Source organism: Ambystoma mexicanum, chromosome 11 (genome assembly GCF_040938575.1).
Source record: "Ambystoma mexicanum isolate Mex_15411 chromosome 11, UKY_AmexF1_1, whole genome shotgun sequence".
In the NCBI taxonomy this organism is placed as follows: Eukaryota; Metazoa; Chordata; class Amphibia; order Caudata; family Ambystomatidae; genus Ambystoma; species Ambystoma mexicanum.
Window position 1 is genome coordinate 1073543690 of NC_090934.1, and position 18725 is coordinate 1073562414.

At 45.3% G+C, this 18725-nt stretch overlaps 1 protein-coding gene across 4 annotated transcripts in view; it reads left to right on the plus strand.

Moving 5' to 3' along the window:
- Positions 1–18725, plus strand: part of EDC3 (enhancer of mRNA decapping 3) — a 787882-nt gene that overhangs the window by 125544 nt on the left and 643613 nt on the right. For 2 of the 4 annotated variants that reach the window (XM_069624321.1, XM_069624323.1), the window contains exon 2: positions 6412–6606. In XM_069624321.1, coding sequence (XP_069480422.1) covers positions 6443–6606 — 164 coding nt within the window. In that variant the 5' untranslated portion in view covers positions 6412–6442. Of the gene's footprint in view, positions 1–6407; positions 6607–18725 lie in introns of all 4 variants that reach the window. The other 2 variants (XM_069624320.1, XM_069624322.1) reach the window with 1 other exon arrangement.

Consider the following 18725-nt stretch of genomic DNA (forward strand, 5'->3'; position numbering starts at 1 on the left):
AAGATTAGCAAAATATATTCAACAAGACAGCGATCAATGGCATTTTCTCAGCTTCTGCCTCATCTGTCCCACTAGTCAAAACAGTGCTGACGATCAACAGTACACAGAATTTGATTAGGACAGTTTGTTGTGCAATATTCAGGGATGCAAAATGAATTGCCTGTGGGCAAATAATGGAGTGTAAAAGAGGGTTTAAGACGCTCTTTAAGTGCAGCATGCATGTGATAATGTCTATCCAGCTGTGTCCATGGTGATGACATCAGAAGTGTTTGAGGGAAAGACGTAAAAAGGAAAGCTGGAAAGACTTGCAGGTTTGAGCGTACAAGGCAGTGTTGCAAAACAGAAAAGCAGAGTAGAAAAGGGGCAGAGGGGAAACGGACTAAGAGATAATGGAGGGATGGGTGGAGAGTATGTATCTAGGCATGTGATGGGCCTGGATAGAGGGTTCAAAATTGCTGGGAGCGATTCAGCTCCTGGTTCAAGCCAAAGAGAGCCTGGATGACTGCATCAACGGCTGCCAAAAGCTAAGTTTGGCTCTCCAAGCCAAATGGAGATATGCAGACATATCTGTGACATTTAATCTTTGTTTATTATTTGTGCATAAATGAGAATTAGGACAAACACTGAAGGCATCTAAAGCATAATTGGTCCTATATAATTGGTAAGCAAGTTACATTTCGGGAACGTTATATAACAACCTCTGGTTTCCCAGCGTTTCTGGGTGATGCTAAATACCCAGGAGCTGCACTTGGTGCCCACTAGTTAAATCCTTATTTTGAATCCGCTGGGCATTGATTTCCAATATTTGCATTTTTGGGTAACAATTTTTACTGTTTAACTTACAATGTTCCAAGAAAGCGCAGAAGATATTTCAAACAGTGGGTCATTTTAAAATGGGTGTGCTAACCCATTGATTTACCTTGTCAGTCACTGATTGTCTGCATATGTAGTATTTACTGAATTAATTGTAGCTCTTTGTGATGTCTCTTCTTCAGACTTATAGAGAGTGCCTTTGTCCCCAGGGTCAGTTTTATAAAATCAGACTGTTGCACACTCTGTTAAATTCCTTTTGGGCACACACAGGTTCTGATAAAAACACACTACAAGGAGACAGGCACGAACAGGAGGGACAGGTAAATTGGAAGGTGGGATTGAGGGCGTTTTTGGAGCAGGTCATTTCATAGGCTAACCGGTCGCGCCCATTCACCCCTACATCTCAACCAAAGGCACTCCACATACCCTCTTGGACCTTGTTCTTCTCCTTTATTGCAAATGAGAGCTTCTCTTGTGATGATAAATATAGCAAGCTCTCAATCTAGTCCTCCATCTGGGGGTTCCTCTCCGACTTTTTTGCACAAGTGCGTGTCCTATAATACCAGTCCCTCACATGAAACGATTGTACTGCACAGTCCCCTTGACATCCCCATTGTCATGCCGAGCTACTTTGACATTCTTGAGCCCTCTGCAGCCACCCGCCTTGAAGTTAACTCACTTCCATCTGACAGCTACCTCTACTCGCTATGCGACCAGCCTACCCATTGGTGGGAGCGCTCTTTGCCTTTTCTTTCTCTCTTTCACTCTCCTCTGACCCCTTTACTTTTGACCACTATAATATCTCGGTCCCTCTACTACTCCTCTCTTCCATTAAGAGACGGTTCAGACAGACTCTTTCCCATTACCTTAATAATGTGAGGACCTCTTTCCTTCCTCTCCCCTGTTCATGCCTCTTCCATTGACCATGCTTTTTCGAACTTTTACTAGGCACCTATGACTCCCTTTGACCAAAACTAGCCTGCTCGCACATACACACGTTCCCGTCCCCAGCCAAGGATCACCTCTGAGATTCAGACCATCAAAACCAACATGTGCTGTGATGAACGACACTGGTGCAAAGCACAGTCCTCTAACCTACATGTAGTCTACAAAAATTCCTGTGTTGCCTAATCTCCGCAGTGGACTTGTCAAGTCATTCTACTTCCCAAACCTAATCCTCTCTTGGCAATCGCCTATGCAAACTTTCGTCTACCCCCCAAGCTTTGCTCACACCTTCCGCCTCCCTTTCTGCAAATGACTTTTCTCACTACTTTTCCTGTAACATCTCAAATTCAGGACACTTGCAGCCCTCCTATCTACCCACACCAATCCTTCTTTCCACCATCTCTCACCCTACTTATTATACTTATGGCTACTTCTTCCCTATTGAGTTGGCACTCATCCTTTGCAACGCCAACCTGTTTGCTACCCATATTGTCCAATGCGTAATCCTAATTACCTGCTGTTATCTCTCTTAGCTCTTAAGTCTCTCTCCGCTGGACTCTTCTTCCCTGCACCTTAGAAATCTACAACTGTCCTACTCTTATTGAAGAGGCCCTTTGCTGAACAGAATGACCTGGCATAGTATTGGCCAGTTTTCCTCCTTCCACATTATTCAAAGGTTCTTGAGTGGTTGTCTTTAACCAGACAAAAAGTTACTTGAAAATAATGCCCTTGGAGATTCACTTCAATCTGGCTTGCGCGCTCTCCAGGGATTGTATGCTACCTGGAAGGTCGATCCTTTCAAATCTTCTGGAACATGCAAGCCTCTGACACGACCCCTGTCCCTAACGGCATCCCCCAAGGATCAGTCATTGGACTGCTGATCTTCACTCTCTTTACCTTCCGTCTTGGAAGATGTATCTTGTCCTTTGGCTTTCGCTATCACTTATTTGCAGATAACTCATCTTTTTTCCTTACCCTCTTTCACCCCAGCTATCTCGGAATGCAATTTGTCAGTGAATGGCTCTCAGATGCCTCATGCTGAACTCTTCAAAATCGTAAATCATCTTTCTGCATGTTGGGGAGAATTCTCATTTATGGCTAATTTCCCTCACCTAGTGAATCCCTCAGCAGCTTTGCTGGATTTCTGGGGTTCATTTTTTCACCTGGTAAGAGTGTGAGCCCTTTTCCCACTCCTCTTGCATTTGTTTTGCCATGTGCATTTCTACTGTTTGTGTGATCTTGGGCTCTGGAGCCACACCACTCCATGAGCCCCACTTTTTTTGTTACACAGCACCTTCAGTGCAGTAACACAAGGTTGTCTTTGAGACTTCCCACTGACTCCTTTTATTTGGGGCTGACTACTGTCCCTCAGAAACAGGTAAAGTTGCCATTAACTTTATATAGTCACTTTTAACTGCAGACCCAGTACACCCCATCTTACATGGAGTATTGGAAAGGGTTAATTCCTACCCCTTTTATGTCTGTGCCTCTTGGAGTCTTGTTTCGCTCCCTTAACTTTAAGACTTGGCTGGTGGCAGTGGTACCTATCCTAACTTTTCTACCTCGATTATAGTATATAAACGTGGTACTGTTTTAGGCTATTGTATTAGCCTCGAACATAAACCCGCTTTACCAAATACTTTATATTTTGGCTGCAGTCGGGTTTAGTCACCATTCCTTTTTGTTAGAATCCTTCTTGTGTTTTACTTTTCGCGCCAAACCAGGTTTGCTTTCTTTGTTTGCCGTCCATTAGGGGGCTCCTGTCCAGAAGCCCTCCTTTGGCGTCTGGGTGTTTAGGTGGGCTGAATGTGAGGGAGGGGTTTAGTCACCCCCTGCACAGGGTCTCCTTGGAGACCCAAGTTGCACTTTGTGTCGATTGGCTGAGGTGGTTGTCCAAGCTGGACAACCCCCCCTGCTGAGTTATTGACAGCCAGGCTGTGTGAATGGGGGATTTTGGCATAAAAGGCAGGACTCTTGGGCTGGAAGTCAGATTCGCCACTGGAACTGCAAGAACCGAATAGAAGTGGAGAAGAAGACGGCTGCTGCAACTCCCGGGTCCCAGTGAAGCCCTGCTGCAGTCCTGAGCTATCTGCCCTTCAACGACAGAGAAGATCCAGTCCGGAGTCTTCTTCCGTTGAGTCTGGTGGGATCAACCAGCTCACCTTCATCAGCCAGAGAATCCTCTTCTTGGTCGAAATCGCTGCACACAGCTGTAGTGGTCCGGACAGCCTTCTGAATAGCCTCTCCTGTTTTAAAGGAGCGCACCTTTTATTCACTGTTGCTTCGCTGCTGCTGGCTTCATTCCTGGGTAGTGCAGATCACTGCAGATGTCCTCCTTCTTGTCCCCACGACTGAAGCTCCAGGAACCGTGAGTCTGCAGGAACTACCAGGAACAACTGCCGTAGCACCAGCTTTTCTGCAAACAAATAAGGTACTGTGTCTGACCTTGAGGAATTGGGGTGAACCCTTTTTCCTCCCCAAAGGATTGTCCTTTTCTTCCTTTCCTCTTATAACTTTTGCTTCCCTGTTGACAATATCCAAGTACCCCTGCCAATCTCGAATCGTGAACTGTTCTAACCTTGTGATCCTCGACAACTGGCGCAGGCCTATTGACTTTATCTACTTTTTAGAAGTGTCCTCTGATTCTATTTGCCTTGACAAAAGTATTGCTCATGATTTTTATCCCCTATTCTCTTGTGTTAATTCATGTGCTAAGTACGTTTGAATTCGGTTACATTTCTTCCCGCGGGTACGCTTTTCTTTCCTAAGACTGAACTGTCATTACTGTCAAAAAGTGATTGCGTATTAACCTGCGGTAACGTCTTTGTTTCACAATACCGGTCTGTCAAATCCAAATATACTTACCTTGAATTGATCTGCATGAGAGGAATTGGTTGTGTGTAGTATATTTGATGTGTGGTTTTATTTTAATAGAAGTGAAGTGTTTTGTGAGCAGATGGTCTAAAAATAAATGTACTTATATTTTTTAACCAGAAACCTTGAGTCAGTGTTTGCTTGAGCCACAGTAATTGTAGTCCTTTTTGTAATCTCTACTACTGTTCACTTGCTCTTGAGATAAGTCTGGCTGCTCAGCCATTGCTAATACTTTACTGTGTAGTAGAGGCTTGTACCAAAGGTGAAATTGTATTACCACTTGTAGTCTTAATTGTGTGCAGTGGTCCCTAAGGGCACTGCATAGGATTCTGCCTAACACTGCCGGCTTCCAATGCCCTCCCTACCATCTTATATCTCTCTTCCACCGGACCTCCTTGCTCCCTCGCCTAAGGTTCGCAACCTTGGAGTCCTCTTTCATAGCAATCTCCGACTGCAACAGTTCATCACTACTACCTCTGCTACGCCATATAACAATCTCAAAATGTCAGTTTCTTACTAACCATAGGGTCGAGATTGATATTTCATGAACAGGAGTTTAAACTAGCTTCTGGGTATCGGCCATCACCTAGTGGGCAGGAGCTGCCCCTATAGAACCAGGAGCTAGTACATAGTGCAACAGAAATCTAAAGTTTACATTAAATGCAAACTTTAGTTTTTTGTCCATTATATACAATTCATTATGCTTAACATATCTTAATACACATTACCAGACACACAAATGCCACATAGATATGTTTGTACGGCTCCAGTTTGCTCCAGGAGCCAATGGTAGCTCCTGATAGCTGTTGGTGACAAGCTAACCTTACTAGCAGGAGCTAAATAGCTTTCGGTGGCAGGGGGTGGAGACATCCGCCACCCCCCCCCCCACCACACTAAGGCAAGGTACTGGGGGTGATTACAGAGCGGGGGAATGCTGGGACACCTGGGCCGTGGCTGTCGGCTGTGGCCCAGGTGAAACTTAATGGTGCAGTTGGGGGGCAGTGCTTCAGCGCAGCACTTCTATGATGAGAGGGGGTGCCGTGCTTCGAACCCTGCCAGAAGCGGTGACTTGAGGAATCACAAGGCTCCCCCTCTTATTGGCTGATATCCGGCCCATGCGAAACATACGAGCCATACCGGCTCTTGTGGGCTGGAAAAAAAAACGGCACTACCCTGGGGCATAATGTGCACTCTTCCAGAACACAGCAAGAGCCCTACTGGGATTATCCCACACACAGCCGGGATAATTTATTTGGTTCTTTTTGTTATATACATTTCATAGCCTATTGATGTCGTTCTATAAAATGGGAAAAGCAGAACTACTGGAAGAGCTTGGAAGATGCATGTTTTGTTAACCTAGTCTACCTGATGGACGGACAACCTCAATCCCCCATTCTCCCCTAGCTAACCCGCAAACCCACCTTTTGCATTCAGCTCTAATGACTTACCTTATTTACAATTTACAAAGTAAAGTGCTGGCCAAACACTTTCCATGGTAAATATGTTACATTCTGAGTATATGTTCCCACTCTTATCCCTTCATCACCCATTGAACCTCATTTATTCCAAATATGATTTTATAAAGGTACCTTACTCAAGGGCTGCCTCTGTATTCTGTTATTGACAACTTAAGTAATTTCTGTTAAAAATGGTACCCCTTGTTCAAAAAATACAACATTAAAATGTAAGAACGTAACACTGCCGATTTTTAGCAATTTAGATCTATTATGAGCCGTTGTGGTAATGCTCTTTTGACTATTTGTTCTGTTTTTAAGACAGGCTTGACTCAGCAAAGCAATTGCCTGTCAGTATGGCTGCAGACTGGCTTGGGAGCATTGTGTCCATTAATTGCGGTGCCACCTTGGGGGTGTACCAGGGCAGGGTGTCTGCGGTGGACCAGCGTAACCAGACCATCTCCTTGACTCAGCCATTCCACAATGGAGTCAAATGCTTGATACCAGAGGTGACATTCCGGTAAGTGCTGACTCTCTATGCCCTAAAAAAAGCTTTTCATATGGAAAACGTTTGCCCATCATGGGAGTGATTAGCTCCCACGATTTGATTCACTAAAACCCATATCGCAAATTATTTTTTAAAATTTCTATTTGGATATACTTGTGTGTCAGGTTATGCTAGCCCCCTTCATAGATATGCATTTACTGTAACTGAATGCTTGCATCTCCTTTAATGCCTTTTAGAATTTTCTACCTTTTTTTGGTCATAGCAGTGTTAGTCTTTGTGCCAAAATCAATTAATAACTTAAGATTTCATATTCCGAATTGATATCTGTTGTTCAGCCAACCTTGATACTTGTTATGGTCACCGTCTTCTCTTGTAAACCGTGGTTTTGATGTCTTTCCATTTGAAGAAGCATCTGCTTTGGGCTATGTTTTCAATGTTTTGACTAGTGATGATCACTGCACTACTGATGAAGCAATTACATAATATCTGGAAATTTAGCTAAGTCTTGTAGTGGTTTACTTTGATGTACATACAACACAATAATTGAGCACAGTGCCTACTGTACACTAGCACAGTGTGATCTGCACCATGGTCCACTGCTAGGAAAGACGTTGAATAGTGGATGTTCCATGTTATATAGTTGCCATAATAACGCCTGCGGTAAAAAACGCTGAATTTCTTTTTTTCACATATATATGTGCGGGGGCAGACTCCCCACAACCCCCCAAAACTCACCAATAACCTACTTACAATTACCCACCCCCACATATATATGTGAACTAAGTGCATTTGAAAAAAAAGAAATCAGTGTTTTTTTACCGTGGGAATAATGTCTGCGACTTTATTACTGGATACCATTGTTGGAGATATGGTGTCCACAGACTAATGTATCTACATGTTTGTTGTCTTTTTATTTCACTGATGGTACAGAAATCACTCCAAGAATTGGAGATGGGTCAAGGGTCTTTAATAATTTATCAACTGAACCTAGGGGACTAGCTCTGCTCTCTGTCCCCTTCCCCTCTATCTACCCCACCACTCTCTCCCCCTCCCCTATTTCACCCCCTCCCCTTCTCCTCTCTCCCCATTCTCTACCTTTCCCCCGTCTCTACCCCTTTCTTCCTCTCTCCCCCTCTCCTCACCCCCCACCCTCTCTTTCTCCACTCTCTCTTCTCATATATATATATATATTATATATAGATTTTCAAAAGCACCAACTCCTTAACCCAGGCAGTCCTGGTCTTGTGTTAGTGAATGTTAACCCCTATTATTTCTATCAAGACTCCCCAGGGAGTTCATAGTTTTCCCTACTCTATCCAATGCTTAGTGTTCTCCTGGGGTGAGAAGCCCGCGGGGACCAAGGACGCGGGGTGTTGTGCTCCTGTTCTGTTTTCGCCCAGGAGGGCCTTTGTTGTCGGACCTGCCAGGCCACAACCGCATCTGATCCGAAGACTGCAGAGCAGCCCGTCAGGGCCTAAGGGTGTGGGGTGTTGCACAACAGCAGGGTGAACGGTGCCCTATTAAGGTGGAGGCATTACTTCTCTGAGCCCCAAGCACAGAGCACTGCAACTGAGGAATCCCACTGCAAGCACATTAAATCACAAAGTGAGAGTAAAGAAGGTTTGGGCTGAGGTGGGGAGGGGGGGGGGCCATAGTGCGGTGTCTTTATTTTTTGATCAAACTTCTGTGTGCGGGCTATATAGAAAGCCCCAACTTGAGCAGCTTTGATTCCACCCCACCCCCTTCCCAACACATCATCTTCATATCCTACTCATCTTCTGTTTACTATACAAGACTTTCTAGAGCCTAAAAGTAAAATCTTGACTGCAAGGCAAAAACTGGGAACTTGCCCCCTCAGCATGATGTGAGTGTGACGGCGATGCTCCATTTGTAGAAAAAGACTGCAGCCCTATTAACTTTACGCGAGAGGCCTACATTTTGATAAAAGAAATTCACGAGTTTGTCAGGTCTAATCAGGATGTTTGAGGGGGTACAATAAATAATTTAAGTCATTACCAAGGTGATGATAGCAGAGAGGCCACTAGCAGTAGGGGGATCTGATTGGTGTATGGCCTGTAGAAAATATCACAGTTAAAACTCAAGCTGACCTGCTAATGAATGAGGGCCTGTTGATCACCCCAGGACCCCATACATGCCCTAACAAAGATATAGGGAGTGGGACAACTCTGGCTGAAATTCTCTTGCTTTATTAATCCTTCTCCACCCTCTCTGCTTCCATGAATGTGGACACCCCTCATCCTACACCTGAGCTGATTAGCCATAAGTCAGAGTTCCATTCGGCACCTGTGGTAGGAGATGTAGCATCAGCCCTTATTACAAGCCGACCTGTTTCCCGGATACAGGGTGGGAGGGAGTAGGGGGTATGTCAACTAAAACATTCTAAGGAGCAACTGCATGGCCCATGAGATTCTGTCCGTGCTTGGTCCGAACCAAGAAGCTAATACTCTTCCGCTGCTTGTAGAGACTATTGGCCCACTGGAATGTATGGTTGAATGGAATTGGAGGCTGATGGCGTGTATGAAGACCGGCCCCTTCTATCTAGCAGCGCTGGAGTGGGAATGTGCCGAATATGTGCACTGGGAAAAGCTCCTCGCTCTGTCTAACCCCATTAAGGGGTTCTAAACAACCAGGCCAATGTACTTTTACCAATACCGATCCATCTGCCAAGGAGGCATGCACCGCCCAAGGATGCAACTGCAAGCAAGTGCTGTCTGAGCTGCTACTGGTATTGATGGAAGCCCAAGGGAGAGGAGGAGGGGGAGTTTCCCACCAGCCCGTGGAGTCAATGGGGTCTTACAAACTACCTGAGGTGCTAGAAATACTTATTAAAAAGGGCCCCTCTGATGGTTGAAGAAAAGGTCGATTCCCCACGCATGTAATACCACTTAACCACCCCAGGTCACCACCCATTGTGAGCCCCAAGTGCTTATTCATATGAAGCAGAATCGAGACGAACAATGTGTCCAGCAGCACACATTTACGGAAGTCCATAAGGCTCCTAACGTTAATACAAAGCATTCAATAAGGGAGGCTGGGATACAAATATAGTGTGAAACAATGGCCCCATCATGTATGCCATCGGGCTTTTGGTGCGATATAAATCCATTAACATAACATAACGATGGCGTTGAATATAGTGCGCATAGACCTTTTATTAGGGAATGCATGATCAGTTACAAAGACCATGCTTGTGCAAGGAGGGGTATTTCTCCAGGGGGTATCTAAACTATCCCCTATCCAACGAGAACCAAGGGATGCACTCCTAAACAAATGCATGCCCCGGCTCCCTACTGCAAAGGGTTGTCTTTTTGTCATCGGGGAAGCCATAGCGAGCTGCCACCGATTGCAATGAGGGCAACATCCTCTGTGACTCTTAAATTTGAATTTTGTGATCAAATTGTGGCCAACGGTGCTCTGGATAGTATCAAGAGGCACAGCTGGATTACAAGCAGCATGATCATAACTAGACTCTACCCCCACAGTACTGTTTAGGAAGTATTCCTTACACTCCTGTTCTATTTAGTGCCAATTGGAGGAAAAGGGCAACAGCTGTGGCCTAGGTTTGAGGGGTTTCAAATTGTTATGTGAAGACCAAAAGTTTGAACTTATGCGCCCCACCACGATTAGCAGGACTTGGGTGTCAGTAAATGCTACACTGTTTCTTTTGATATGGTGTATTGTCGTACTAAATTCATTGTTTTTATGTTTGGATGTACTTTGATGGCTGAATAAAGTTACTTGATGATGATGATTATTAGGGTAATTATTGATCGCAGTCCTATGTCTGGAAGCAATAGAGCGCTCTTTACAATCGTAGGGCAAAGCACACAGTGAGTGAAGCAGATAAATAGGGAGCAGGCAATTTGGCAGCAAGGGATCTACAAGCAACCAGGTGAAGAAAAGGTGGGAAGCAGGTCACCCAGTCTCATGTAGGTTAGGGAGTGGAGGTCTGTGTGTACCTAGGTGTTAGGGAGGAGAAATTAATTGAAGAGGAAGGTCTTGAGCTCCTTCATGAACCATAGAAGCGAGGGGGAGCATCTAATGCTGACTGGGAGGAGGTCTTGGAGCATAGACGGAAAACGGGTAGGGAATGTACCTTGAAATTACCTTGTTAGATTCAATTTGGAGTCTCTCGCTCCAGGTTCCCTTCCTCTGTTATGCCACGTTCTATGCACCCTCCTCCAACTCCGCCCCACCTTACTTCAGCTCCCCCTTCTGCTGTAGCCTTCTGATGTCACTCACTTTCTCTAGGCCTCGCCTCCACCCTTTGAGGTTACTCCTCCACCCCACTAATACCCCTTCCTCCACACCGTGGCACAAATATCACCCCAAGGCTCAGGGGTGGTTCAAGGTGTTTTTTTGAAGTCTTTGTGCCCTAGGGCTGTCCCTCTTTCACCTTATATCGCACCTCCACCCAAACCCAGGTGTCCTTCACCTCCAGTTAGAAGATACAGAAGATTGTCCACTACTGTCACATTCTGTTTTCAGCTAGTTGTGAGGACTAAAGGCAGAATGCCATCTTTCTCAAAACCCCCTCAGGGACGTTCTCTAAGTTTTCCTAGAGTATCCAGTTGTTTGTGCACGGCTGGATTTTATTTATTTTATTTGAATTTATATAGTGCTTTACCCCAAAGTGCTGGGCATCATAAAAAAACGTACAATAAAAAAAGGGACATCAGGTGGGAATGACAAAATAAAAGAAATTTAAGAGGAGAGAAGATGGTCTTTAAAACTAGTTTGAAAGATCGGCTAAGAGGAAATTGAACGATTACTGAGCAGGAGCGCATTCTAATGTAACAGAGCCAAGAGGGTAAAAAGGGCAAAGCAGGACTGGGCATACGGGTTGTCTGGATCGGATCCACCTCTGGTAACCCCAGTCCGGACTACAGACTGGGGTCTCCTTTCACAGGCAGACTTCCCTCCCGAGAGTGCAGCCTATAGAAGGCCACATGGCCACTGTCAGGCTAGGGGCTCTGGTGAAAAGGCAGGAGCAACAGCAGAGCTAGAAGGGGGGCTAAAAAGACACAATGTTATATCGGTATACTCATAGGTGATCGTATGCTGAATAACATACCTCCCTCAGACAATACCCAACTCCTACCTGTTTTGATGATGATGCAGAAGAAAAACCTACTGGGTGAGCTCCTGCCAGAAAACCCAGGGAGCAAGGTGTTCCAAGGAAAGGGCCACGAAGAGTTCCGACAATTGTCTATACAACAACAAAGTTACCTGGCCCGTACGGCACAAGGGCACAATCTAGGGAGAAGGCAGGAAGTCCAAAATCTACAGGGAAGAAGGTCCAACAGTCCCTAAACCAAGCTCAATTATAGTTCAAAAATGTTCAAACACACAAATCCAGAAGTCAAGACAATCCAGGGTAGATGAGTCAAGAATCCTCAGAGCCGGGGAATGTAGTATCCAAGAGCAGTCCCTGTCAGCCGGGAGGTGAGCAAGCAGTCCAAGGGAAAATCAGAGTTCAGGGAAAACCAGGTGATCAGTCCATGGGAGAGGAGCACCAGAAGCAAACCAGGATAAGACTACGTTCATGGGGGGGGCGGGAGATCAGTTCAGAGTGGTGGAGCACCAGACACAGACAAGGATGAAGCAGTAGCAAAGTTCTGGTCAAACGATATGCCAATTTATTTTAGCATTTGTAGAGTGTGCCTAACCCGTCGGTATCTGGGCGCTGGAACGGCATTTACAGATATTTTACAGTTGCATAGGAATGAGCCAATATGTTTATACAGTTTACAATTTACAAAATGTACAGATATTTAGAATATGGAGAACATTTTCTTGGATCTAAACCAAGACAAACTGGTGGTAAAATAGCACACAAAGTAGAGCGCTCGCTTTGACATCTGTACAGAGCCTGCTGACGCAGGTTCGAATCCCGGCAGGGTCAATCTCTGCCTTTCATCCTTCCGAAGTCGATAAATGAGCACCAGACACCATGTGTAATAAGCGGCGCTCAGATGCCAGAGGGTTCGTAGCCCTATACAAGTGCAAAATGATTATTATTATTAATGGTGCTACCGTTTGAAAGTGAGGAGCCAGTTTTTTAGTTTTCTGCAGAATGATGTGTGAAGTGTCAGATCTCATGGCTAGAGGGAGGGTGTTCTATTCTTTGAACGCTACTACTGGGAAGCTACATCCCCCGGCCTTAGTTCTTTTGAATTTGGGAATCGTGAGGAGAAAGGCTGTGGAGGCGCGTGTATGTTTCGTGGTTTGTGTTGGTGCCAGCAGGTTGGTAAGGTAATTGGGGGCGGGGGCCTTATTAATGAAGCAGTTGTGTTTTATTGACAGCGTTTTGAATCTGATTCTGTCCTGGATCGACAACCAATGAGCTTTGTGTCTTGTTTCTGAAATATGCTCTCTCCTAGGAATGTTTAGGGCAGCTCAAAGGGCGTTGTTTTGGGTGACTTGAGTTTGTTGAGGCTACTGATCGAGCTGGCAGCCAAGAGTATGTTGCAGTAATCCAGTTTGGATAGTAGAAGGGCTCTCGCTAGGGTCAAACTGTCAGGTGTGAGGTAGGGTCTGCAAGCGTTAATGAGCTTGGCAGTATATGATGCTGACGAGATAGATGCGTTGACTTGTCTTGGCAAGGTTAGTGAGGAGTCCAGTTAAATGCCTAGGGTTTTGTTTTGACTTCCTTCGAGACGGTGATGGTGTTCCCGTCTATTGTGAAGGTTATGTATTTCGGGTCAAGTTGTTTTTTTTTTTTTTAAACATTTTTTATAGGCAAGTTTGGGTGCCAACTAACAGAAGCTCTGTTTTGTCGTCATTTAAACAGAGTTCCTGTTGAGTCATCCAGGTTTGGATAATCTGGTAGATGTTGTTGAGTATGGCAGTCTTTGTCATAGTCTCCTGTGAGGTGCAATATGATCTGCGTGTCGTCCGTGTAATTGGTGTAGGACACTGTGCGTCTAAGCGGTCGAACAAGGGCTTAGTAAAGATGTTGTAGAGGGTGGGTGACGTGCAGGATCCTTGGGGTACTCCACAGAGAACTGAGGCTGGGGCAACGTTTTCTATGTTAGGGAAGACTCATTGTGCGTTCTGAGAGGAAGGATTCTATCCAGGCAATGGATTTCGGGGAGAATTTGCCAGCGCTGGCTAAGTGTCGGCATATAATTTTAGGTCCACTAAATCAAAGGCCGCAGAGAGGTCTAGGAGTAATGAGATCGCTAGGTTTACAGTGTCGATGATGGTGTCCATTTGGTTTTTAAGGTCAAGGCGTGCCTTTTCAGTACCATATCTAGAAGCCAGATTGGCGCATGCCCAGGAGGTTATTTGTTTCCAAATGTTCTTGGATCTGGAGGTAGGCAGCACGGTCTAACATTTTCAGGAGGAAAGGTATAGTAGTTGTAGGGCGGTCATTTGTGGGGATATTAGGGTCTAGCAACGTTTTTTTTGTTTAAGAGTGGGAGCACACAGGCCACTTTTAAATTCTTAGGGACAATGCTTTCTGCAAATGAATTGTTGACTGTGATGAATGGGGCAAGTTCAGTGACGCATTCTTTGATGAGTGGTGTCGGGCATATATCGCCCTGACATCTAGAGGGTTTCAGACTAGCTATGATTTTGGTAACTTCTGCAATGGAGACCGGCCTTAATTCAAATGGTGAGCAGGGTATGTTCTCATTAAGGTAGTCGCTGACAGTATCTGGGATGACTATCTTGTCTTTTTTGTTGATTATTTTAGTAGCATAAGGACTTTATCCATAAGTGCATTCTGGATGTTGGTGCACCAAGTTTCATCTTTATCGCACGTTTCGGGCGGGCTTGTTGGTGTCTCCAGTTCCTTCAATATAGGAAAGAGTTATTTGGACCCAGATTTGGCATTGGCTATTCGCTCATTGTACGTGAGGCGCTTTGCTTGGAGTATGGGTTGTTTGTATTTTTTTGCAGAAATGAGGAAGAGTTCTCTATTGGCATTTGTAGGTGCGTCTTTTCAACGAGACTCTGCAGCACGTTTATTCGTTCTTAGATTTTTAAGGTTCGGTGTAAACCAGGAATTGAAGCCCACCCTAGATCGAGGCCTATAAATAATTGTCCCGCTTAAATAGGACCACGCAGCAAAGCATGACAATGCTAGTGTTGGTGATAAGACCTTAGCAGATTGAATCGCAACTTTCAAAAGTAGAAATATGTTCTCATTTGAACTTCAAAGAGTAAATAAGCCTAAACTTGCACAAGCATTCCTCTTAGTTATGACCTCCTAATGTACCTATGTGCAAAAGGAATAGTATGTTGTGACCACAAACACGATGGGTGAAAATAATGTGAGAAAAATTTTCGGAGTAAATGAGCGCGATGTGCTGGTAAATACGCATAATACGGGTTTTTACAAGCCGAGCCCGAAATGTTAGAGATTTAGTCCTCACCAAGAAGAGGTTAACCAAAAACACACCGCACACTGTGTTTATTTTCCGACGAGGAGACATTTGAGCCCATGAATACAACAACGGCATGATTAAGCTACTTAACCTTGGATCACAGCAATATTTGGTTAGATACCAATACAAATAATAACTAAGCTCTTGTAAACAAATTTAACACCAAAAAGAAGGGGAAATGGGTCAGTGCACACCAAGCATGTGTCCCCTAAATTGAAACCAGTGGTCTTAAATCCATGCCCCCCCCCAAACTCCAACCCCACTTCTGTTCGTATTGCATGTCTTAGAGACCCCATAACCAATCGCATTGTTATTTTGTTTTGTTTAAAATAACAATGGGTGTATACAGAATGTACTGTTTTATTTTTCGTTCCTTTGATCAGTATGGATAAAAACTTAAATCATTTTTTTGGTATTACTTTTTCTATGTTGTTGTAACATAGAACAGTCCAGATTTGAGAGAGGCAGAGTTCTAATGCTGAAACACGTGTCATCCAAAAAGGGCTAAACAACAAAGAAAATTAACATTCTTAATACAAATTGAAACAGAATCTTTATTTGGGGTAATGAATTCATCACCACAAGAGGAATGAAAGGATTGGCGCAAATGGTATAAGCACACCCAAACAAACTTAGTGTACCAACGAAGTAGAGGAACTCTAAAGTCTCTGTAGATGCATACACCCATGCGATACACAAAAGGATATATAGTCAAACCGAAGTAAATTGAGGAATACACCCAGGTCCGAATTGTCATGAAGGCAGAGGTTGAAATCGCCTTGAATGAGGATTCTAGATGATGGCTTGTTGTCCCTGGAAAGGAGGAGCGCTATGTCCTCGTCGAAGGATAGGAGGGGGCCTGTGTAGTATTTGGAAGGTGATGCTATCAGTAATAGGAAGGGAAAGTGTGAGTGAGAGTTTCCCTGAGGGAAAAGGTTTGTTGGGCATTCTCTGAAGGACAAGGAGGACTTGGCGATCAGGGCGAATACGCCTCCTTGGCTGAGATTCCGTCTTTTCTATAGATTGCAAATCCCTCTGGGATGGCTAGCGAGAGTGCTGGACCAGCTGCAGGGTGTAGCCAAGTTTGTCACCACCAGTAGGTCAAGCTGGTTAGTGGTATTGAGTTTGGAGATGTCAAGGACATGGGCAAGTAAGGATCTGGCGTTGATGAGTCCACCTTTGATGCTAGCTGACTTAGAGGGACTTGAGGGCGTTGTCAATGGTCAGTTTCATCAGATGTAGAGATTTTCGCAGTTCGGGTTTGAACTGTATCATTAGAGTGGTGAGGTTTGCGATTGCAGCAATTGTGAACCTTAATTCTAATAGAGTCCAGCGTGGTATTCGCCTCCTTGTGGTGATGATCATGCCTGGCAAGGACATGGGACATGGGCTTGTTCAGGGTGGTGTGCGAAAGCGCGCTACTGAGCTGAGTACTGATGGGGGTTCCTTGTGTTTAGGTTCAAGGCGTCAGGGCGTAGTATGCAAGGCTCGTTGAGTGCTTTGTGCTAGACTACGGCTCTAAGCTGTGCAGCAATGGGGTTAATAGTACATGGTGAATAATGCTCGACTGCAGTATTGAAGTTAGTAGGACATTGGCACATTTGAATCCTGAGGCCCAATTGGAACTATAAGCTGTGGGGCATTGGGGTTGATGATACATGGCACGTTAGAATCATAAGGCTCGATGGCAACGTTATGGTCAATAATACAATGAAGTCAGGAACCAAGTGGATAGCAGAACGAAATGCAAACCACAAGAAGCTGCTTGCCGGGCGGAGCACAACGGTTAAGGAGTGCCGCCTGGCAGGTTACGAATGCTTATGTAGAGGCGACTTCGGGTAGCGTCCGTGGAATGGGGACAAGACCTGTCATGTGGCTAAGGCCCTGGGATCCTTGAGACCTGTAGTGCGCAGTGCCAACATACTGCGCGTTGTCCCAAGCGCCACGGCAGACGCCAGTGTCGGGACAGTTTGGAATGGCGGGAAGGTGACACCGCGGAAGGGGAATGGTCTGTGACAGTACCCCTCTTCAAAGGACCCCTTCCCCGGGAAGCATGCATATTTGGTGAACGCAACGTCCGGCGAAGTCAGGGAGCATGCACATTGGTAGCGTGTTCACAGGTCCTGTCCTCTTGACCGTATCCCTTCCAATTATTCAGATAATATCGAACACCCCTACCAACCTGGGTATCAAGAATAGCTTGCACTTCATACTCATCCTCCCCATGCACCGTAACAGAAGCAGGCAACCTGGTACCGGCCACATAAGGCTTCAACAGGGCGACATTGAAAATTGGTTGGATATGCCAGTGCGAAGGGACCCTGATGCGATAAGTCGCGGGGTTGATACACGTATCCACGAGATACAGACTAACATACTTTGGAAGAATCATGCGCTTCCCAACGAGGCGTAGATAATTGGTAGCTACCCAAACCTTATCCCTGGGAAGGTGGGGCCGGACGCCGGTGTGAATCAGCCTGCCATTTGCTTTGTTCCTGGGCCTTGTGTGGATGTAGTGTCACGGCTGTATTTATGTTGGGCAGGGAGCGAACCACGGCATTAGCGGCCAGAACATGCACTTGGCTAGACAGCACGTGCGGGAGAATCCTGGGCTGTTGACCATATAGGGTGAAGAACGGGGAACAGCCAACTGAGGAGTGCTGCGAATTCAGCCGCACTAACACTGAAAGCCAATTGGATTGGTACTGCAAACATAAGCACTGGCGGCATTGCTCCATGGTGGCATTGGTTCTTTCGGTCTGGCCATCTGTTTGGGGATGGTATGATGAGGAAAAGCATGCATCAACGCCCAAAGATCTAGTTAGAGCCAACCAAAAGCGCAACATGAATTGTGATCCATGGTCTGTGACAAGGCCAAAAAAACGTAAAACATAATTTTGAAAAAAACAAGGTTGCTAGCTCTTAGGCAGTTGGTAGCCTTCGGCAGGGTACAAAGCCTGCCATTTTAGTAAATATATCGAACACCACCAGTTTGGTGGTCATTCCTCGTACCTGTGGCATTTCCACCACAAAGTCCATGGAGACCATGTAGCAAGGCTTATGGGATATTGGCATTGCCTGCAGGAAGCCCATTTGGCTTTCCCTGGGTCGGTTTGCAAACCGTGCATTTCAGGATGTAATCCACAACGTCTCTTTTCATATGGGGCCACCAACACCATCTTTGTAGTACCTCTAGGGTCTTCTGTCGGCCCGGATATGTGACAAGCTTGGCATCGTGGGACCATTTGAATGCCAAAAAACGCATTGTGTTATCATAAATATATAGACAATCACGTACTTAAAGTAATCCCTTGACCAACTGTGCGTTCTGGGAACTGATGTCAGGTGGATGTTCCTTTACCCAACAACGGATTTTGTGTAGGGTGCTAGGACGGTAAGTAACTGTTGGGCAGAAACCTGTGCAGTTCCCTTTGGGAACACTGCAAAAGATTTAGGACTACAGGTGTTAGCAGTAAACCCACTTGGTAGCAGTCTGTACCACCCAGATTTACCTGGTAGCTGTGGCTGAGCAGTCAGACTTCCCTCAAGAAGAGTTAGGCAGTATGCAAAGTATACACAATAGGCACTCAGACACAATAGCACAAGCAAACACTGACCAGAGCTTTGGTATCAAAGTATATAATTATTTAAACACACACTGTTTGAAACACTCCAGCACTCTTATTTGTAAAACACTCTAAACACAGTTACTAT